This window comes from Dermacentor silvarum, chromosome 7, assembly GCF_013339745.2.
Source record: "Dermacentor silvarum isolate Dsil-2018 chromosome 7, BIME_Dsil_1.4, whole genome shotgun sequence".
Classification (NCBI taxonomy): Eukaryota; Metazoa; Arthropoda; class Arachnida; order Ixodida; family Ixodidae; genus Dermacentor; species Dermacentor silvarum.
In genome coordinates, this window is record NC_051160.1 from 157,867,402 (window position 1) to 157,890,720 (window position 23,319).

The window sequence follows — 23,319 nt, forward strand, 5'->3', positions numbered from 1 at the left end:
TTGGAGTCTTCTTATTATCAATCACTCGGCTACACCGGTAAACGGAGATGACCCCAGCCACCGAAAACATCTCTAAAATCTCTTCAGGGGTTAAACTGACGTCTACACCTCGTACAATGCCTCTAGAGCATGCAAGATGTGGTGGGACGAAACATCTCACCGGATGTGAAGCGAATGTTGGGCAATTGAGCAGTTCCTTGGCACAGTTGTGGTCTGGCGAGCAACATAAAATACCTCCCTTGCCGAACTGGCGGACCTCAGTGATCTGTCGGTAGTGAGTTGACGCCTTCTGCAACTCCACCTGAATCGTCTTCGGGTTTTTCATGTTAATTATACCCCCGTCGGTAGGCACCATGGCCACGGGAACGTTGCCGGTTCCACTGCGGAGAAAAAACTCAAGCGGTAGCTCCTGGGGAGCCACCGAGGCTGACCACGGGGAAGCCCCGAGGCCAGGTGATGAGACAGACATGAAGCAAGGCTGAGTAACTCAAAAACACATAAGAATTCTTCAAACGGAAATAAAAAGAGTAACGTAAGATCAAGGTGAACAAAGAAAATACCACCCGATACTTGACCCAAGCCCCCAAAGCAGGAGATGCTATTACAGGGATCAAACGCAGGAACGTAGGAATCGAACGCTGCAGTCGAACGCGGCCTTCCCCGCGTGGATCGGAGTAACTTCGTCTGCCTCTTCGCTGGCGCCCGTCAAAGCAGGTGCCGGCGCATGGCGCGTGGATTAGCGCGCGTCTTCGGCTTTCTAATTATGTCCCATATGTTGCAAGGTGTGGCAATATCACGCTTTTCCTTTTTTTCCTCTCTGTTTGCCAGCGCGGTCGTATGAACCCCGGGCGCCGACGCGAAGCGGCGGTCGTTGGGGTGTTGCGGAGCGCAGCGTAGCAACACCCCAAATAATAAAATACTGCTCCAGTCAAGTAGACTGCTCCCTCCCTGATAGTGAGATTATATTTGAATCATCAAAACAGTGATGCGTTTATAATACCACCGATCCCAACAGCAGGCTAGTCACCACCAGCCCCGCGTTTTCTCCGTCAACGCCTCCTCCGTTCGAACGGCGGCGGCTAGAAACATGGTACGCGCCAGCGGCGCAGCGTGGCGCCAGCGGTCGAGCGCTGTATTACTAGTAATTGGAAATACGCCCCCCCCCCCCCCGCTCCCCTCGAGCGCGACCGCCGCTCCACGGACGCTCGGCGAACCGTCGGCTCCCTCCTTCGCGCTCTCCTCCAGAGAGGGCGCGCCTATCGACACCCCGGAGATGATGATGATGATTTATTGGCATCCCCTTTGAAACGGGGCGGCGACAAATAGTCACCTAGCCTGTTTGATTTAATCAGGTATACTATACATATTATTTATCTAGCATTTGTGTATACCTCTCATTATTATTTTTATTTTTCAAAAATTTACCTTGTGCCGCTGCCTATGATTTTAAGAGATCAGGTCGTATCCATCTTTTCCCTGCTTTTTGTAGCGTTAGCTACACTGGCCTAGCCAAGCCCGTTTCGCGCGGCACATCAACAGCCGTGCTGCGCATGCGCAAGGATCAGTGATGTGACACGGCTTGCGCACCGGAGCCACCGGAGCCGGCACCTCTCGCGCACTCCGCCGCCGCCGCGCGCGACTCACCGCCGCCGGTCTGCGCATTCCAGAGGAGTGACGTCGTAGCCGTGGTAGACGCACTCAGGGTTGCCAGATTTGGCTACTTTACGCCAAATTGGCTACTTTTAAAAGGCCGCGGCGACAAAAAAATGACGTTGGCTACTTGGCTACTTTTTGGCTATTGTTCTGGCACCGGCATAAACAGCTAATATACGCTAAAACGTAGCGCAACTATCACAAAATAAGTGTTCATTCGCACTGCCGGCTGCGGCTCCCTCGGTGTAATGGCTTTTGTGTACTCTGTATACAGGAAACAATTGCGTGCGCCCGAAACACGTCACGGCCGCCATGCTCTTCACATTATTAATGGAACTCATCTAGGTTAGGCAACACTGTAACGTAGCTGGCGCGGTACTCGTTCAGTCTTGCTAGCCGCTATAGTTCTGCGTTGTATGTGTGGTGGGCCTGGTGGCCGCGCGCGGCGCGGTCCATGTGCACCGGTTCAACAAAAGTCGAAACTACAGCTCAGCCATGGGCAAGCACGCCACTGCACGAAGGATGTTTCGGCAACAGTGGCTGGAGGACCCAAAGCTAAAAGGTAGGAACATTTTCAAAAAGTTAACGGTACTTTTCGGATTAAATTGTAATGCTGTCATGCAGCAACGATACTTTAAACTAAACTTTCGCCTGCACCTTCGGCCGTTCGAGTCCACCCGTGCTGTCGGACTTCCCTCCGCAAACGCTGAGCGGATAGTCTCGCGTAGGCATGATAAAGGGCTGTGTTCTAGCTTTAGGTAGAGTCCGAACGTTTTACGTTGTACGTAGAAGGTAAGCGTTGGTGGTGTGTTGCTGACAGGGAATCGCAAGCAAATGAAAACTTCTCGCCGTGATGTCTTGTGTCGTCGTATATATATATCGAGACGACGAAAAGCATGGCATTGGTTGGTATCTCGGTTTATACGTTGCTGGATATGCGTAGCTTCTTCATCAATAAGATGAGTAAGAATAATAGGGCGAAAAGACACACATGCATAGCCTGAATATTTGTTACACGCTAAGCTTGACGATTTAAACCCGACGTGGTGTTCTAGTGGTTATGTGCTCGTCTGTTGACCTGAAGGTTGCGGGTTCAATTCCCGCTTCAGAGGTCGCATTTTTCATGCAGGGTAAATGTTAGGGGTCCGTATACTTAGATTTAGGCGCACGTTACTACGACGTCTCTCATAATCATGTCGTTGCTTTGGGACGTAAACCACAATTATTACTTGACATTTTAAATGTTAACACTGTGTTGAATGTGGGTAATTTATTTATCCTGCAGACTGGATTGCCCCTGCAGAAAGTGGCCAAGCCTTCGCACGGTGCAAGGTTTGCTCCTGTGAGGTACGGGCACACTACGCGGACCTGACTAAGCATGCCGAAACAAGAAAGCACCGCACAAGAGTGGCACCAAGCGACCAGCACCGGTTGCGAGATGTTCTCGCGCCTGCTCTTGCGTTTGACGAAGAACAAAAAAGATGCGCTCTTAAAATCGCTCTTTTCACAGCTTGCCACATGCCGATAAGATGTGTGGATGAGCTTTCAGATCTACTCAAAGGAGAGCTCAAGTTCGACCTCGTGATGCACCGAACAAAGTGCACAGCCCTAATCATTGGAGTCCTGGCACCATATTTCGCCGAATATCTACAGAAGGACATTTCAAAACAGCCTTATTCGCTGTTGGTCGATGAGTCGACCGACGTTTCAGTCAGAAAACTGGTATGTGTGTCTGTACGGTATTACAGTGCAACTGCGAAAAAAATAACCACTACTTTTTTGCACTTGGTGGAGACTGAAGATGGAAAAGCAGATACCATTTACAATGCAGTACAATGGGCACTCCGTGACAGTGAGCTAGATCCAAAACATTGCATTGGACTTGCAACGGATGGCGCAAACGCCATGTGCGGCCGCAATAACTCTCTATGGAAGAAAATGAGGGACGATAACCCTTCGATTACACTTGTGAAGTGTGCGTGTCACTCATTGGACCTGGTTGCTTCTAAAGCGATGGAGGCGATGCCAGCGAGCCTAGAATTTATGATCCACGAAACCCACAATTACTTTGCACACAGCAGCTCACGGCAGGCTGTATACAGGAGTCTATACAGCGACAGCAATACAATGCACGAAAAGAATGAACCATTAAAGATTCTATCGCCCTCTGCCACAAGGTGGTTAGCGATTGCTGACTGTATCGAGAGAATACTAGCTCAATATGATGTCCTAAAGAAGCACTTTGCGTCTGTTCCTGACAAGGCGTACAGTGTACGCCTCCTTAAAGAAATGTATCATGACGAGAGGAACCGCGCATACCTTCTCTTTTTAGAGCCACTTCTTACTGACCTCAAGAGAGTGAACAAGCTTTTCCAAGGAGAAGATGTAGACCCGCTCGGCGTTTTCGAAGAGCTGCAAAAGCTTTACAAACGCCTTGTGGCAAGGATACTAAAGCCATCTGTGCTACGACATCATGATGAAGTGAGCATCTGCGACATTGACCTAATGAACCTTGAGTCAATCTTCCTAGGCCTAGATGACGTAGATTTTGGTGGCAGCTTCACTGACCACGTCAGCAATATACGCCTCACAACTGAAGAGCAACACTCACTAAAACGACGTTGCTTTGCTTTTCTTAAGGCTTGTGCCTCTGATCTTCAGAAACGTCTTCCGAATGCTACGTCTTTGGTGCGGAAGCTGAGAGCTATTAGTCCGTCATCTGTTTTGGGGGCGAATGCGATGAATGCTTTGAAAACGTTGCCAAAAGACGTATTTGGTTGCCCCGAGCACCGCATTGAGGAGCAAGTACGGCACCTTCGTCAAGTTGAGGATGTGAATGCCGACATGCCAGCAATTGAATTCTGGACCAAAATATACACCTACCGGGATGCATCAGGTGCTAATCCAATGCAAGACATTGCAGACGGCGCAATGAAACTCCTTGTTCTCCCTATATCTAACGCGGAAGCGGAACGAGTGTTTTCTGCTGTGGCTCTCACAAAAAGCGACTTAAGGAATGGAATGTCGCACGAACTTCTCCTCGCGATCATCAGGATCAAATTTGGACTACGTCTGAAAGGTGTTACAAGTTCTACATTTACAGTACCGCGGGCCATGCTGGCAAAAGTGAACTCGAATATGTACACTTGACTGTCAGTGCAACATTAATTGTCAATTTTCTAGTCTCAATGCTTCCCCCAGGAAGTCACCTGGTCATTTTTTTATTCTACTGTGATGTGATAAACATTACTGTGATATATATTTTTGTATTGTTAAGTGTAAATGCGTGGTGATAATTCAGCTAAACTGAAATCACGTTTGGCTACTTTTCTGGCTCCAAAATAAAATAACGGCTGCCAGTTGGCTACTGTTCTGGCTACATTGGTCAATTTTGTGGCTCTTTTTCTCTTCGAGGATCTGGCAACCCTGGACGCACTGGCGCCGGCGCGCGCTCGCTGTGCAGTCGCCGTCTGACACTGCGCTGGGCTCGAGCCGCTGCGCTTCTGACTGGCGTTTGCCAGTGTGGTATAGCCATGGAGAAGGAGAGCAAGGAGAGCGCAAATGCTGCTCAACAGCGCAGAAGAACGGAGAGGCTTGACTCATCGGATCTCGAAGTAGTTGCCTGGCAATTAGCGGTTGAGCGTAGGAGACAACCAGGAAAGCTAAGAATAATCAGCTGAACCTTTGCTAACGCTACGTATATCCTGGCATAGCCGAGCTAAGCCACTGCAACTTTTTTTCCACCAGCACTCCAATCGTCTCTTGCTTATCTCTACGGCTGATCTGTTTGTTTCCTTCCACTTTGAAACCAAGCGCTTCTGGGAGTTGCACGTTACCTACGGTTCTCGCTGGGTGGATCCCGTCGCATTCCATCAGGATGTGCTGAGTGGTTTCTGGATCGTTACTGCAGCATGCACATGTCTCGTGTAGTTCCGAATATTTGTTCCGATATGTTTTCGTCCTTAGGCAACCGGCTCGAGCCTCAAATAGCAACGCACTGCCCTTTATGTTATCGTACAGATTTTCCCTTTCAATTTCTTTCTTCTCATTCTTGTAAAGAGAGACGGCCGTAGAGTGACCTCTAGACGGCCGCCTCCTCGTCCCCACCCACGGCACAAGATGGCGCCCCCGCCTACCCGCCGGCTGCGACGGCTCCCGCTCCCCTCGAGCGCGACCACCGAGCGGCGGCCGTCCTGTTCGGCTTCACTCGTTCGGCTTCACTCTCTTCAGTGAAGCCGAACAAGACGGTCGTGGCCGAGTGGAGCTCAGCGCATCAGGAGCAGCATGCCAATGAATAAGTTCAATTTTTGTTTATTTTTATTTGGTTGATAGAAGTGTTAGGGTACCCGAGCTATCTATATATATTGTTTTTCATGCTTTTTTAGTTTCTTGGTTAGTTTTTTTTTTTTTGGAAGCGGGTTGTGGCGCACGTGTTGCATGGTGAAAGCAGTGTAAAGCGGCAGATTTAAACCGCGGTAGGGAAGTTAGCGGATGTGGCCGGATAGCTAGTTTGCCGTACGGCTTACCGTGGGGCTTTGTTCAGGTATTTTGGTGGGCTTTCTCGTTAGGTGGTCGTCTGGACAATGGTGCGGCAGGCTATGAAGGACAGGGGTGATGACGAGCTGGTGCAGTGCGAGGAGTGCAAACGTTGGTGTTATTTGGACGAGACACACTTCGCCAGTTTAGCCCACGCTGAGGAGGCTAGCTTCGCGTGCAGGTCGTGTGAAGGATTTAAGAGGGCTGTGCGGCGGATGGAAGGGGAATGGGCAGCTAGTGTGGAATAGCTCAAAGGGGAGCTGATGATGGAGCGAGAGCGGCGAATTAAGCTCGAAACTCGGATCTGCGAGTTGCTTCACAGGGAGCGGGCCGAGGCCGTCCTGGTAAAGCGGATAGCTGGCGAGCTACAAGAAGAGCGGGAAAAGCGGGCCGTGCTGGAAGAGCAGGTGGAGGCGTTAATAGAGAGTTTTAACAGTGCCAAGTTACCGTACGGTAAGTGCGGTATACGGTACGGTATTACCGTTCCGTCTTACCGTACCGCGACGACCCAAAACGATTTAGCTGCGCGGTTGTTCGATACGGAACGGTAATATGACGATGATGATAGTGGCTTATATTCAGACCTTGAAAACTAAAGCAGCTACGTGCCGAGAACAAAATAGTTATTTTTGTTAATATTTTTTTAGTTTTTTTAGAAGTAGCCATAAACCTATGAATAGCGGTATTTCATTTTGCTGTGATATTCCTGATATGTTTTGTAGGTGCGTGCATGCGTCCGTGATTAACTGGCTGACTCTTATCCTCACTCAACGCGACTGCAACGGTTCGCTGAACTTGGTTAGGTTACACTGTTAGGCTTCTGCAGTGCAATCTAGTGTTCAGTTTTTTAAGACGTTTTTTTCTCATTGAACACGGCACAGAGGAGTTCAAGTGCAAATGTCAAACTACAGCGTCCTTAGCGACGACTTGCTATTGCACGCCCTGTCGCGTAGAGAAATTGACGATCTTTGTCTTTTGCAACCGGAGCCAGCGCCACGGCGCACCTTGAACGAGCACGGTTTTCTGGACGTGGAGGCGATGGACAACGACGTGTTCTACCGCATGTTTCGGTTTGAGAAGATCGACTTCCGTGACCTGGTATCAACTCTTCAGATTCCGGAAGAGGTCGTCAGCGCCCAGCGCGTCCGTGTTTCAGGCAACGAGGCGCTCTGCATTACGCTTCGGCGCCTAGCCTACCCGAACCGTCTGTGCGAGCTCGAGCTACTGTTCAATAGGCACAGCTCTGTGCTATCGAGCGTGGTGTCAACAGTGTTAGCGCACATCGAGTACCACTTCGACCATCTACTCGCTGACCTGACGACGCACCAATGGTTGAACTTGCTCGCCATCGAGAACTTCTCTGAGGTGAGTCGTACTGGTATAACTCCCTTCAGACGCGAATTATGCACTGTCGATAAATGTGTCAACATTACGCAGCTTTATTCGAAGGCACTCGACACTCCGTAATAAAAAGAAAGACATGCAGTAGGATGTTTTATTTGTGCATTTTCTAATGATTCATCATAATTAGTCTCTCGTGCAGTCATTAGTTTTCCTGCATAACATTAAACGGCCCGAATTACATGCAAATTTAAGCGTTACGAGAAATGAAAAGTTGTTCCCACGAACGCGGCAGGTCTGATAACTCGGTCAAACTGGCACTCGGTCGAAATCAAGCGCAATCTGGATCGAAAATCTCAATTGAGATTCTCTCCTTTGCGCTACTGGCTGGATGGAGCCAGTCACGATCGTGAAATTGGCTGTGCCTTCAGCAGAATAGCTGCCTGTAGCAATATGAAGCACACTGAAGTGAAAGGAAGGCGCATTGATTAGGGGAGGCTCAATACAGCCAAAGTTCAATGAACGTGGCCTTTCATTTGCCACTTCTGCTTATAACAGGTAAACACAAATGGCATACACAAATCTGCACACCATACATGATAGAGATAAGTTTCCTTGAGGACCTCACTGAAATAAATCCGTTACGCTGCATCACCATGTCTGTTAGCCTTTTTAACATGTCAGAGATGTGTGTTAAAGGTGCCACTTGCACATTAGAAAAAGAGGGGGGGGGACAAATTATGTAACCATTGCAAGTGAGCAACTTGGTGTGACAAGGTGTGCTTGCTTTACGGCCCTTAACTTCTATGCGGCAGCATATCTTTTCAAGCTTCCTCCTATACTCAATTTTCTGCTGTTTTCCTTTCTTCTTCTCAGGCTGTCCATGCAAAAGGTGCCCCGCTGGACAATTGCTGGGGGTTTATAGACGGCACAGCACGTCAAATTTGTCGCCCGACAGTTGAGCAGCAAGAACACTTTTCAGGGCACAAGAGGCACCAAGTGCAAAAGTATCAGGCTGTGATGTGCCCAAATGGAATCATTTGCCAACTGGATGGGCCTTTCAAGGGGCGGCGTCATGATGCGGGTAAGTGCGCATAACCTGAAAGCTTGAGGAACTGTGCACATATAGTTGGAGAGGTAATTAAAAAAAATTATGGGGTTTTACGTGCCAAAACCGCAATCCAATTATGAGGCACGCTGTAGTGGGAGACTCTGGAAAACTTGGACAACCTGAGGTTTTTTAACGTGCACCTAAATCTAAGTACACAGAGGTTGTTGAATTTCGCCCCCATCGTTTGAGAGGTAATTGACTATCTGTATTAATTTATTTGGAGTATGCCTTCAGACATTGGCACCAAATTTGCCAATCTTTTGATTTGTTTCATGGTGAAGTAGCTGCTTTCACTTACAATAACTGAAAAGCCCTGAACTAAGTTTGTCGGCATTTGCAGAGCCCATTGGTTTTCTTTCTGGCTTGTGCACTGCTTGCTGTACTCAGCTACAGAATTGCAGATCTTTGTGATATGAAAGTTTTCCCGTAGATGCTTGGCCTGACAGCTGAAATACATGGACAGATCATAAAAAAGAGCTACTTTCCAGCTCATGAATTGCAAAAATAGTGCATCACTGTTCTATGATAATTAGTGAGGCAACCACTGGGTTGCAACAACCTAGAAAGACGTGCAAGTAGAAAGAGGGAAACATGCATCAGGTCGTGGAAAATTTGATGCTAGGAAACCATATCTGCACATGTGTGTCATGCTTTGGCTGTAGCAATTAAACTTATAGCATGGTGAAGCAATGTGCCACTTTTTCTCAGCAGGAATAAAATAGTTGTTGGAGTAATCGTTTGCTGGCAGACATGCTGATGGACCATACAAAAATACATGCATCCTCTGCACATTGACGCCTTGACAAGCTTAACATTTGGCTTCAAAACAACGCACCAAGCAGAATGTCACGTTGCAACTGCAATGTGTCTTCAAATCAAAGAAGGTTTATTATTTACAAAGGTGGTACAATATATATTAGGCTGAATATACAGGAGGCGGTCCCATAACTCTAGGCTGTGAGGGAACCTCCAGTTCTGAGGTGCATGAAAATATGTGAGTAAGCAACTGTGATCATAAATTAGCGGCGATCAGTAAGCTCAACTGTTAAACATAATTCACGTACAACAAAATGGTAATAGCAAACATAAGAATTATCAACTGAACCGCATATTAGAAACATGATTAGTTTTTTTTCTTAAATGTAACAAAGGATGAACATAGTTTTATATCATTGGGCAAGTTATTGTAAAATGCTACAGCTGCAAATTTCGCCGTGTGTTGTCCATAGTTACTGCATAGGTTTGGTAGCAAGAAGTTGTTATTGAAAGCAGGCCTGGTGTTATCGTAATCATAAAGGTTTACCTTGTCAAATACATTAAGTGGAATGAGGTTCTTTCTTGTCTTGAATAGCGTGATTATTGCGTATATTTAACCGTAAAGCATAACCATAATATTTAACCTTAAGGCGATCAAGGAAGGATTTTATGCTCCTGAAGGAGTGCAAGTGTGCTCGCTCCGAAAGGAGTGAAAGTGATTAACCAGATAGATATGTATTACCCCAGGATGATACACAGTAAGCAATATGACTGTGAATGAAGGCATACTACAACGATAGCAAAGTATGATGGCTAAGTAATGTCGCGCATTGATTAGGATTCTTATCCCATAGGTTGTTTTTAGTTTCAGGTGCAAAATATGTTTATTTTACATGGAGTATAAAATTACACCTAGGAAGGAACATTGCTTAACAGCATATAATTTAACTGGTTTAGCAAAATTGCTGGAGAGTTGGTTAAAGTTTTGAGGGGTAGAGTTGAAGATCATAAATGCTTAGTTGGCTTCCATCTCTCCAGCCTGCCCTCTCATATGGAGGCCCTTGCTGTGGCTCTTCCGCTTTAACATGACAGCACAAGCTTATTTTCTAGCTCATAACTACTGCTGCAGTAAAAGCCAAGGGATTATTCAAACCAGTACAGCTGCCACAGCTTTTCAGTATAGCATTCATAGTGGTTGATCAAAATCTTGTGGATGGCTGCCCTTGAAAATCAGTCATGCAACACTAGCGATTTGCGCTTTACACACATAATTTACCTCCTACAGTTATTTTTCATCAGAGCAGAGATTAAGTTTCTTGGTATGCACTTGCTGGATAGTGATAACTGCCGAAGCCATAGATATTTCATGTGTGCAGGTTGTGTAGAACAGGGTGCGAACTCTGTTGCACTAGCTCATATTTCATTGTGCACGACTGGCACAGTTGAATGTCTGCATGAGGGATAATCGTACATAATAAAGCACACGTGGTTGTTTTGCAGTGGCATGAGCCATAGTGCATTACAGCCTGATTATTAAATGTAGGCATGTTTAGCAATTCATTGTTTGCAACTGTGCTCACAGTATCCAATTTGGATTTAATACTCTGCTTTATGAAACAAAAGTTTCTTCATTTTTGCAAGTTTTATTTTGTGAGAGTGTGAGCATAGCAGGCCGACCCAAATTTTAATATTTCAACTTATTTGCAATATTGCATGATGCAACTTTCATATAATATAGGTGCACTTCATAATGAAATATGTTTTTGTGTGTGTAGTTTTATGTTAATGTAAGAATATCACCACTGTTTATGCAGGATCTTAAAAACACTACTCCATTTCAGGCATTCTCAAGGCAACCAAGTTATATGAAAACCTCGAGAAGGTCACAATGGGCAACAAGTTCGTGATTTATGGCGACCCTGCCTACCCTTTGCTCCCACTCCTATACAAGCCGTTTGGAGGCACCACCCTGCAACCTTACGAGGCATTTTTCAATAAGAGGATGAGCAGGGTGCGGCAAGCTGTGGAGTGGAGGTTTGGCAAGGTTGCCACAGAGTTTGCCTTTGTGCACTTCCACAAGAATAAAAAAATGTCGCGTCAGCGAGTCGGACGTATGTACCGTGTGGCAACACTTCTTGCCAACTGCCACACATGTCTGTACGGCAGTCAAGTGTGCGACTTTTTTGATCTTTGCCTCCCTTCACTTGATGAGTACTTGGTGCCGTGTGTCATGCAAGAGGCACATACAGGGGCCGTATTCTAAAATGTCCACTTCGACGATAGTTTGCCTTTTGCCTTCAGGCGTGCACTGATTGGCTGCTTCAGCAAAATTGGATGAGCTGATTGGCTCGTTGAGCCCAGCGTCATTCAATTTTGCTCAACCAGCCAATCAGCGTGAGCCTGAAGGCGAAAGGCTAACTATCGTCGAAGTGGAACATTTCAGAATACGGCCCCAGGAGCATTCAAAATGTGTAAGCTAAGGGGGGGTTTCGTCTAAGACACATTTACCAGGCGTACTGGCATGTTATTTTAAGGCTTATTTTCTTCCTTATATGAAAGTCGGGGCCTCTAAAGCCCTAGAAGAAAAATGGTTCAAAGCCTGAGAGCAGCATAAAGACTATAAGATTCTATTTTTCTACAGGAACTTTCATTTTTACTATGTCGTGATGTCATGAAACAGAAGTTGGCCACATGGGACTTTGGCGTTTTGACACTTGCTCACTCTGCTATGCTGCTGCATCAGCCCTTGCAAGCAGTACCAGCATAGGAGGCAACAGAGCGAGCGTGGCGAGCATCAAAAGATTGCACTATGCTGGCCTGTGTAACGACTATCTGCGTCATTGTGTCATGACACATTAACTAGTACTCATTTAGAGGTGCCTCAGACTAGGCCCATGTGAAATTTTGGAGTACACTTCAAGTTGTAAGGCACCATGCTGGCAGTATTATTCCACAATAATTTTTTCAGTTGGTTCAATATTTGAGGAGACAGGATAAATTGAAATACTGCATTGTCATGCTGCCAGGGTGCAAGCCACCCTCCCCCCTTAGCTTCAACTAGCATTTTCGAGTGACAATCCTTACATGCCTTCTCTCCTACCATACCCAAAGCAATGTATTACTTCAAAGTCGTAAGCCCCGCCTCCCTTTTTTTCCCACTTTTGCTGCACTTCTAGTGGCGTTATGCACTTTCTGTATTTGATGATTTCGCCAAGTCACATTCCACAGTCCATTACTTCGTGGAGCACACGACAGAGATGAGACGTTCCAGCACAAGAGCTCAAACTCAACTGCTATTTTCTTGTTGTTTGTTTTTCGGTTCTCATCGTCATTCAAGCTCCCGCACTGCTCGTGGCCTCGCCTGACCTCGTCTTCTTTATTAGGGTGGTTGCGTCGATGGGGCTACATAGCTTCCCCTCTAGAGAAAAGCATGATCTGCGAACGTTATCAGCACCTCCATGAAACTCAGCGGACTGAAGTAATGTAAGCTCTGACCAGAAAGGGATATGTCCGGGGCTGAATTGAGGCATGCAACTGTGGGAGTTGCCTCGCAGTAGGCTGGCTTCAGCTGGTCAAGTGCGATGGTGTCAGGTTTGCCATGAATGTCCACAATGTATGTGGACTCGCACCTCTTCAGTAAAGGAAAGGGTCCGAGGTAGTGTGGGTGGAGGGCAGGCCGAACAGGTCCATGGTGCATGAAGTCATGGGTTGCGTTGGCAAGGTGAGTTGAAATGTAAGGTGTGGTGCTGGAACTGGACACATCGGACAGGGGTTTAGATACCGGAACAGGTTGTGTAGAAAGTGCACATAGTTGTGAATAGACAAAGCAGCCGAAGGTGGTTATGGTGAGAAGTCGTCGGGCAGACGAAGCAGAGTACCGTAGACAAGCTCCGCGCTTGAGCACCTGATTCCGACTTCTAGGCGCACTAAATACCCAGAAATACCAGTGGTAGACGTTGAAAACATTGCAGTGGTGTGACATGAGCAATCGGCGCTGACTTAAGCTGTCAATGGAAGTGTTCCACGAGGCCATTGGTTTGGGGGTGGTAGCTGACTGTGCGCAGACGATTCGTACCGAGCAAGCACAGGAGCTCTTGCAAGAGCCGACTCGAATTGTCAGGAACAATTTTGATAGGGCATCCGAAGCTGCTAGCCCATGTTGTGACAAAAGCTGCTACAACCGTGGTAGCAGAGCTGTCTTGAAGTTGCCTTGCTTCTTCCCAACGGGTAAACCTGTCGATAGAGGCGAGCAGGTAGCGAAATCCCTGACACGGTGGTAGTGGTCTGACAATGTCAACGTGAGCAATGTCAAAACAATTATGAGGTTGAAGAAACTGGCATGCTGGGGTGATCGAGCTGGTGCAGCGTGTCGAAAAGCTGTTTGCATAACATGCTGGGTACGTATGGTCTTGGTTTGCCCGTACGAGTGTTGCAGACGAGTGTGGTACCATCAAGCAGGATATTGCCCTACCACAGTGCTGTTTTGGATCAGCACAGTTGAAGGAGCTCAGGTTCATTAACTTGGTGTACAGCAAGTGTCTGCGCATTGAGTGGTGCAGGACATGCAGGTGGTGTCACGGTGTTGACACGGCTGAGGGTGTCAGCAGGCACATTCTGGTCGCCGTTGACATGTCGGATGTCAGTGGAGAGTTCAGATATAAACAAGAGATTGCAGATTTCTCGTGGCATATGTGTCGACGACTCTTGGTAAAGCGCATACGTCAAGAGCTTGTGATCTGTGAAGATGGAAAAGGGTCGGCCTTTGAAGATATGGCAAAAGTGACGGATGGTGAGGTAAATTCCAGGCAACTCTCGACCAAAGCTGCTGTAGTGAGCCTCGGTTGGAGTGAACAACCATCCGAACGTTCTTCGCAGACGCAGGCTAAGTGTGAGCGAGCGTTGTTGAAATACCGGAATTCGAGTTCCATTCACGGCATGCATGTAGAGAATGGGAGCAACTGTGCGATCCGCTCGTGTAGCAGGTAGAATGCTGACCTGTACACTTGTGTCGATCAGGAAGCGTTGGCCAGTGACCTTGTAGAAGAGGCCATGACCACTCGTCGCTGTTAGCGGTCGGTCAGACGAGTGGCTATTACCAGGCACAAGTTGCGCATTGATCCAGATCTCCGCGGTCACCAATTGTGGAGCACATGAGCACAGCCGAGCTCCCACACCTCTCGTGCCCTCGCCTGACCTCGTCTTTCCTAGGGCAATCGCGTCGATGGCGCTAGAACATTGCAGGTAGGGAATGCCACATAGAAGCATATAGCAAGTGGGACCATTACCTGAAATAGTTCACTACAGCACAGCCAGCTTTTCACACATTTCATAGGGTATTAATGTTTTGTATGTTCCACCATAATGCCAGCTTTACCATTTCAACTTCCAACACACATTCCGTACTTGTTGCAGACCCAACCAGCGTGTTCGAATCCATGTCAAATGACGCTATTGTGGAGCAGTTCATTACTTGTGTACAACTAAATGCAATGTATACAATTATATAATATGGTGTAACACGCAATCACTTTAAATATTTATGCCTACAGTTACATAATCCACGTCGTGCATTGAACACCAGAAATGTTGGTAACTGTCAGAGCAGCAGTCATGCGGGTGCTACGTTGTGCCTTCATAATACAGATGAGTGAGCTACTCTGCTCAAAGACTGCCAGTGTGTATCTGCTGTAATAGGTTGTTCAAGGGTGTGCAGTTGCATCATCTGGTTTTTCATCTGCGTTCTTCATATTGTATAGTGAAGCATTAAGTAGCTTTGTGATGCAGTTGTGTGGTTGACAATTTTCTGTTCATGTCTATTTCTTTGATTAAAGAAATGATTCATTATTTGCAGCTGCGATTCTTAGTGCTGTATGTGAGTTCTGCGCTCGGCAGCCATGAGGCGCCGCTCTCAGCTTGCGCCTCTCGCTCTGTCTGGCGCTCTTGCATTTCCATCTCCTTCATCCTCATGGTGTCGGAGTGCTGCTTTATCTGCAGCCTAGACTCGGATAGTTACAGGTATTTGGCCTACGAGGGCGCTTAGTGCACTCCCAGGTGATATGTATTAGGGTGGGTATGGCACCGCACCAAGGACAGCTGGTCCTATAACGAGTGGGATACGTGGCATAGCCTCCATGTTAACCCAGATAGTATAGAGCAACTGCCTATTTCTTTATTTGATTAAATAAATCATTGATTATTTGCAGCTGCGATTCTTGGTGCTGTATGTGAGTTCTGCGCTCGGCAGCCATGAGGCGCCGCTCTCAGCTTGCGCCTCTCGCTCTGTCTGGCGCTCTTGCATTTCCATCTCCTTCATCATGGTGTCGGAGTGCTGCTTTATCTGCAGCCTAGACTCGGATAGTTACAGGTATTTGGCCTACGAGGGCGCTTAGTGCACTCCCAGGTGATATGTATTAGGGTGGGTATGGCACCGCACCAAGGACAGCTGGTCCTATAACGAGTGGGATACGTGGCATAGCCTCCATGTTAACCCAGATAGTATAGAGCAACTGCCTATTTCTTTATTTGATTAAATAAATCATTGATTATTTGCAGCTGCGATTCTTGGTGCTGTATGTGAGTTCTGCGCTCGGCAGCCATGAGGCACCGCTCTCAGCTTGCGCCTCTCGCTCTGTCTGGCGCTCTTGCATTTCCATCTCCTTCATCCTCATGGTGTCGTAGTGCTGCTTTATCTGCAGCCTAGACTCGGATAGTTACAGGTATTTGGCCTACGAGGGCGCTTAGTGCACTCCCAGGTGATATGTATTAGGGTGGGTATGGCACCGCACCAAGGACAGCTGGTCCTATAACGAGTGGGATACGTGGCATAGCCTCCATGTTAACCCAGATAGTATAGAGCAACTGCCTATTTCTTTATTTGATTAAATAAATCATTGATTATTTGCAGCTGCGATTCTTGGTGCTGTATGTGAGTTCTGCGCTCGGCAGCCATGAGGCGCCGCTCTTCAGCTTGCGCCTCTCTCTCCATCTGGACGCTCTTGCATTTGTAGGCGCTGCTGTTCGGCTTGTGCTTCTCTGTCCTCCTGGCGCTCTTTCATTTCCATTTCCTGCAGCCTCACTGTGTCTGAGTGCTGCTGGATCTGGAGCTGCAGCCTCCTCTCATCAACCCCGCAGGGGCGTCTGCGTCAGCAGGCGTTTGGTGTGTTGCGACACCACAGACCCGAGCACATGAGGGTCGGACCCTCCCGCGTTTAACCGTGCGTGGCTTAGCCGTGTGCGGGGAAAAGGGGATCCTGGGGGTTGAGCCGAAGCCGGGTGTTTGGACCTTTAAGGCCCCTCGGCAGAGGCAACACACCCCTTTGGCCTCGGCTTCACGTAGACGGCACCCCCGGACTGACCCACCCGGGGGAAATCGGTAGTTGCCTTTTCCTGTCCTCCTCTTCAATCCTTCGTCTTTTTCTCTCACTTTGAATCTTTCCTGTCTCCTTCTCACTTCTGAACTTCTGATTTTCCAGGCAGCTAGGGTTAACCTTGTGTGAGATAGCCAACCTTGGTTATATCATATTTGGTTATAGTGGTTGTGTACAGCTGGCGTTGGCAGGTCTTGTTCATAACAACCCTGTCGCGTCCCCTTGTTGGGCTCCACGGTGGGCGGCTGGCACCGCTGCCGAAATCATTTTAATCTGTATGGCATCCTCATACCCCAAACTCCCTGATCGCCCTCTTTTTAAAAGAGGGCGCACCGATGAATCCCTGAACTTCTTCGCAAAGACCACTGAAACTTTCCCACGTTTCCACGTGATTCATTGTGAAAACACTGACAAAAAAGCGACAAACATCTCACCCTTCTTAGTGTCAAAATGTCTCACTGAGGTCATTGGAAGTGGCTACAAAGCCACCAAGATGGCTAGTGGTGACCTTCTGATTGAAGTAAAAAGCAAAATGCAGTACGAGAAACTCACAAACCTGGTGGCATTTGGCGATAAAACCATATCTGTCAGCGCACACCGAACAATGAACACCGTCAAGGGTGTGGTTTCAGACAACGACCTCATGGATTTGACTGACGAAGAACTCCTGAATGGATGGAAAGAAGAAAACGTTATAAATGTACAACGCATAAAAATCAGGCGCGACAACAAAGAATTACCAACCAAACACATAGTACTTACATTTGGCTCTAGCACACTCCCGGATGCAATAGAAACAGGCTACCTCAAACTGCGTGTAAGACCTTACATTCCAAATCCACGACGCTGCTACAAATGTCAGAGGTTTGGCCATGCCTCTCAAAGCTGCCGAGGACAACTAACTTGTGCGAAATGCGCTACAAAAGATCACTCTGCTGATGAATGTACTGCTGAGGCCCATTGCGCGAACTGCGATGGCAACCACCCCGCATATTCCAGATCTTGCGCAGCCTGGAAGAAAGAAAAAGAGATAATCACTATCAAAGTCAAAGAGAACATCAGTTTCAGGGAAGCACGACAGCGTCTTTCACCTTCATTTTCAATGAAAACTTCTTTTGCCGAAGTGGTGCAACAGGGGGCAGCATCACGACGGACCCCGGCGGTCGCCCAAGGCACGCGCAGCGTACTGAGGGGACTGCCACCCGCCCCCATGGTGGGAGCAGCTAAGGCTGCCCTGCCCCTCTCGAAATCGGTCACACCCGAGGCCTCCACTAGCGCTGGCAGCAGCCATCGCAGCTCAGAGGCTAAGGAGGACCCATCGGCCTCCGGGCTGGTGAGGCCACAGCCTTCGTCCCTCGAGGCGAAGGCTACACGACATACACATCGCTCGTTAGAGCGAGTGTCCAGCGCTTCGCAAGAGGCTATGGACACTACTCCAAGCAAAGTGGTGCAGCCAGCACCTAAAGAGCGGCCAAATTCTTTGGACCGCTCTAGAAAAGACAAAACCAAAATTACAGGGCCGCAAACGGCTCTGTAGGCTAAAACACGTTTCGTTTCGTACACACAGCACCAATTTAACTTCATTATGGACACGAAAATTATGCAGTGGAACGTAAGAGGCCTTCTTAGGAACCTCGACGATATCCAAGAACTTCTTTACCAACACAATCCGAAAGTGCTGTGTGTACAGGAAACGCACTTAAAATCAAAACATACGAACTTTCTCCGACAGTATGTTACGTTTCGTAAAGATCGCGATGATGCTCTCGCATCATCAGGAGGCGTTGCCATTGTGATTCACAAAAACATAGCATGTCAACGTTTGCAGCTACAAACGCCCCTTGAAGCCGTGGCAGTTCGACTTGTTTTTCTAAACAAACTCATAACCATTTGCTCGCTTTACATACCCCCACATTACCACTTACACAAACATGAATTTCAGTCCTTTATAGACGAATTGCCAGAACCTTATCTTGTTCTTGGCGATCTCAATGCGCACAGTAGTCTGTGGGGCGACTCTCGTATCGATGCGCGAGGTCGTCTTGTTGAACAATTTCTTTTCTCCTCTGGCGCGTGTCTCCTGAATAAGAAGGAACCTACGTTTTACTGTATCGCAAACAGAACCTTTTCTTCTACTGATCTTAGCATAGCTTCCCCGTCTCTATTTTCTGAACTTAAATGGGAAGTCATCAAAAATCCTTACGGGAGCGATCATTTCCCAATACTACTTAGAACAACCAAAGAAAATGAGTCTTCACCACAAGCCCCTCGATGGAAGGTTGGTACAGCCGATTGGGAGAAATTTCGCACTCTTACTAGTAGCATCTCCTGGGCTGACATCTCTTCGTTAGGAATTGATGCTGCTGTTGAGTATTTCACTACCTTCATAATTGATGCCGCCTCTAAATGCATATCCGAAATAAGTGGTGTGGCATGCAAACGCCGTGTCCCATGGTGGAACGACGAATGTAGGAACGCTCGTAAGAAACAGAATGAAGCTTGGGGGTTGTTACGTGATTCTCCTACTGCGGAGAATCTTATGAATTTTAAGAAGGTAAAGTCCGAAGGCAGGAGAACGCGCCGACAGGCCAGAAGAGAGAGCTGGCAGAAGTTTTTATCAGGTATAAACTCGTATACAGATGAATCCAAAGTCTGGAACAGGGTAAATAAGGTAAGAGGACGACAAACATATTCACTCCCTTTGGTAAGCACACAGGGCGACAGCTTGGAAGACCAAGCGAACCTCCTGGGCGCACATATTCAACTAGTGTCCAGCTCATCGCACTATTCCGAAACGTTTAAACGATACAAAGCCAGAATAGAAGGACAGAAGCTGGAACGAAAATGCAAAAAACATGAGCCATATAACGAGCCATTAAGATTAGCTGAGCTACAGGCATCACTAAACTGCTGCAATAATTCTGCTCCAGGAGCTGACCGTGTAATATATGAAATGCTGAAGCACCTTCCCCATGAAACACAGAAAACCCTCCTTTCCCTCTACAACACTGTATGGTCTTCCGGTGAGATCCTGTCTGCCTGGAAAGAGGCCATAGTGATCCCTATCCTGAAACAGGGCAAGGATCCATCGTCTGTTTCGAGTTACCGGCCTATAGCACTAACTAGCTGTCTCTGCAAAGTCTTCGAAAAAATGATAAACCGTCGCCTACTACATTTCCTAGAATCAAACAAACTACTTGACCCATACCAGTGCGGTTTTCGCGAGGGTCGATCCACCACTGACCATTTGATACGTCTTGAGGCGCAGATACGCGAAGCTTTTGTTCACAAACAGTTCTTTCTGTCTGTATTCCTAGACATGGAAAAGGCCTACGACACCACATGGCGGTTTGGGATACTGAGAGACCTCTCCCACTTTGGTATACGTGGTAATATGCTAAATGTGATTGAAAGTTATCTGCTGAATCGCACATTCCGTGTTCGAGTTGGCAATGCTTTATCGCGACCTTTTGTGCAGGAAACCGGAGTGCCGCAGGGTGGGGTGCTCAGTTGCACTCTCTTTATTATAAAAATGAATTCCTTGCGTCTATGCATCCCACGCAACATGTTCTATTCAACGTACGTCGATGATGTACAGATTGGATTTAAATCGTGTAACCTTGCCATCTGTGAGCGGCAGGTTCAGCTTGGTCTGAACAAGGTGGCTAAATGGGCAGACGAGAATGGGTTCTGCCTAAATCCACAAAAGAGCACCTGCGTCCTTTTTTCTCGAAAGAGAGGACTGTACCCCGACCCCGACATTCACCTGCAAGGACAGAGTCTACCTGTAAAAACGGAACATAAATTCTTAGGCATAATTCTTGACACAAAGCTGACATTCATACCACACCTAAAATATCGAAAAAACAAGTGCATGAAAACAATGAATATTTTAAAAGTGTTGTCACACACTACTTGGGGTAGCGACAAAAAATGTCTCTTAAACGTGTACAAAAGCCTCATACGAACACGCCTAGACTACGGGGCCATAATTTATCAGTCAGCCACCCCAACCGCGTTGAAGATGCTGGACCCCATCCACCATCTAGGTATTCGCTTGTCTACAGGTGCCTTTAGGACAAGACCTGTAGAAAGCCTTTACGTGGAATCCAATGAGTGGTCCCTCCACTTGCAGAGGACCGACACAGCTTTCATATATTTCCTTAGAGTGAACGCAAACAGTGAACATCCTTCATATTCCACCGTAAATGATTTGTCCAGCTCCCACCTCTTTCATAACCGCCCTGCAGTAAGAGAGCCCTTCTCGTTGCGTGTGAGAAGTCTGGCTGAGGAAATGGATGTCCCACTTTTTGAACATCGTCTAATGACACCCACTATACAGGTCGCACCGTGGCAGTGGCAGATTGTAGAGTGTGATTTGTCCTTTTTACATGTTACGAAGCACGCCCCCGTTGCACACATTCGAATGCACTTCTTTGAACTGCAGCATAAATACTCCTGTCCGGAATTTTACACCGATGCATCAAAGTCTCATGCTGGCGTCTCTTATGCAGCGGTTGGCCCATCATTTTCAGATGCCGACGCCCTGCACCCACAAACGAGCATTTTTACAGCAGAGGCTTATGCAATACTGTCGGCTCTTAAACATATCAAGGACTCGAAAATACCCAAAGCAATCATCTACACAGACTCGCTGAGCGTAGTAAAAGCTTTAAAATCTCTTAAAAGGCACAAAAATCCCGTAATAGTATCGCTTTATTCATTCATATGTAGTATTTATGCGTCTGGGCAGCATGTTGTGGTGTGCTGGGTGCCAGGACACCGAGACATCGAGGGAAATGTACTGGCAGACCAGCTTGCCACATCCGTCGAGGCAAAAGCTGGCAACACATCTATGCCCGTCCCTGTTCATGATATGAAGCCATATCTACGCAAGAGACTTCGAGTCCATTGGCAGCGTTTGTGGGACGGCCAGACTCATAACAAGCTCCATTTAATTAAGCCCCATTTAGGAAACTGGCCATCGACCACGAAATCTAGAAGAAATGATGTCCTATTCTGTAGGCTCAGAATAGGACACACTTACAGCACGCATAATTACCTGCTGTCTGGAGGCGAACCCCCAACCTGTACTAGATGCGGGGAAGCACTTACTGTACTTCACATCCTAGTACAGTGTCCATTAATAGAACCTGAAAGAAAAAAGCACTTTGTTCAAGCCTTTAAAGAGAATATACCACTTCACCCAGCTATGTTTTTACATAATGACCCGATATTTCCGCACGATTCAGTTTTAGCCTTTTTAAACGACCTCGACATTTTGCAAGTTCTTCGCCCGAAAGATTCGTAGCGGCATCCTCTTCCAGAGGACGCTGCTGCGACAGCATAATTGGATTGCACTCTCCTCCAGGCCCTTGCTTCTAAGGGTCTCTGTGAGGCAGTAGTGCCTTGTATCTCTTACAACTTTTTTATACTATATTATATTCATTGCGCCCCTATCACGTCATTGTCATGATCTTAGTATTTTTGTCTTTTACGCACCTTTAGTGCGCAGGATTTTAGGCCCCTTTACAGCCACCCTACACATTATCCACTGTCATTGATCATACCATTGCTCACTCAGTACACCACGTCTTGGCGCTCTTTGGCCATAGCTGGCCCTTGCGCCACAAAACAACATATATCATCATCATCATCCTCTCATCAATTTGGAGGCGACGGCTATCTACCTCGTACTCCCGTCGCGAGCGGGCCTCCAGGTACGCAATGGTTGCTTCATTGTACCGCTGCACACTTGTGAGGACAAAGAAACAATTATAACGACTGCGCACACAAATGACTGTTCTAAAAGCGCATTGTGGTGCTAGATGAAATCAAGAAAATGTTTGTTGTGAGCTAAAGGGTGCTTTGTTGTGTTCCACGGAATTCCAAGCACTTTACATCATAAGAAAAGGAACAAATCGTCTTCTCTACAGATGTCACAACCTGTGGTTGTGTTAAGATGTTTGTGCGCTATGTCTGTCACTATTTCTTCCTTGTTCTGCCCTAAGCATCATGTCTCACTCGTGAGCTTGCACCCCAAGCCGTGTATGTCTTTGTATGTCCCAGTGCTGTGTGCTGTTTGTTCTCTTTGCAATTCCATATATGTTCGTGTGTCATGTCTGTCACCATTTCTTCCTTGTTGTGGTCTGTGCATCATCTCTGATGATGTTGCTCCCCAAGCTGTATCATAACACAAGCTACTGTGTTATGCAAACATGTTTGGTCATTTACCTCTTATTGGTGTCCGCCTGGTGTTTGTTGGCGTAGGCATACAGGAGGACCTCGTGCTGCCATCTGAATTTTGTTGTTGATTTGCCATTACTGGCAGTTCTTGAAAGAAAAAATAGTGCCATTTGTTACTCTCAATGGCAGTGCATAACTTAAACATTACACTCTATTGACGATTCCTTTAAATATACATGCAGGGTGTGGTCCAATAAGTTCAGCTGAGCATGACCAGTGACCATTTTAATGGTAATCAAAAGAACTATATTTGGCTACAGAGTAGAGCCAAGAAAGATGAAACCAATCTTAGTTTTTGTGTGAAGAGTT

The 23,319-nt window shown here is 47.1% G+C and overlaps 2 protein-coding genes across 2 annotated transcripts; both read left to right on the forward strand.

The window, feature by feature from the left end:
* Window positions 1–1,705: 1,705 nt before the first annotated feature.
* LOC125947032 (protein FAM200A-like) lies at window positions 1,706–5,032 on the forward strand. The gene is made up of 2 exons (XM_049671314.1): window positions 1,706–2,215; window positions 2,939–5,032. The coding sequence occupies exons 1-2, from the start codon at window positions 2,149–2,151 to the stop codon at window positions 4,801–4,803; spliced, it is 1,932 nt and encodes a 643-aa protein (XP_049527271.1). The 5' UTR covers window positions 1,706–2,148; the 3' UTR covers window positions 4,804–5,032.
* Window positions 5,033–7,227: 2,195 nt separating this feature from the next.
* On the forward strand, window positions 7,228–13,096 carry LOC125947240 (uncharacterized). Its single transcript, XM_049671653.1, has 4 exons — window positions 7,228–7,554; window positions 8,407–8,614; window positions 11,239–11,508; window positions 13,035–13,096. Exons 1-4 carry the CDS (start codon window positions 7,228–7,230, stop codon window positions 13,094–13,096), a joined length of 867 nt encoding a protein of 288 aa, XP_049527610.1.
* Window positions 13,097–23,319: the final 10,223 nt, after the last annotated feature.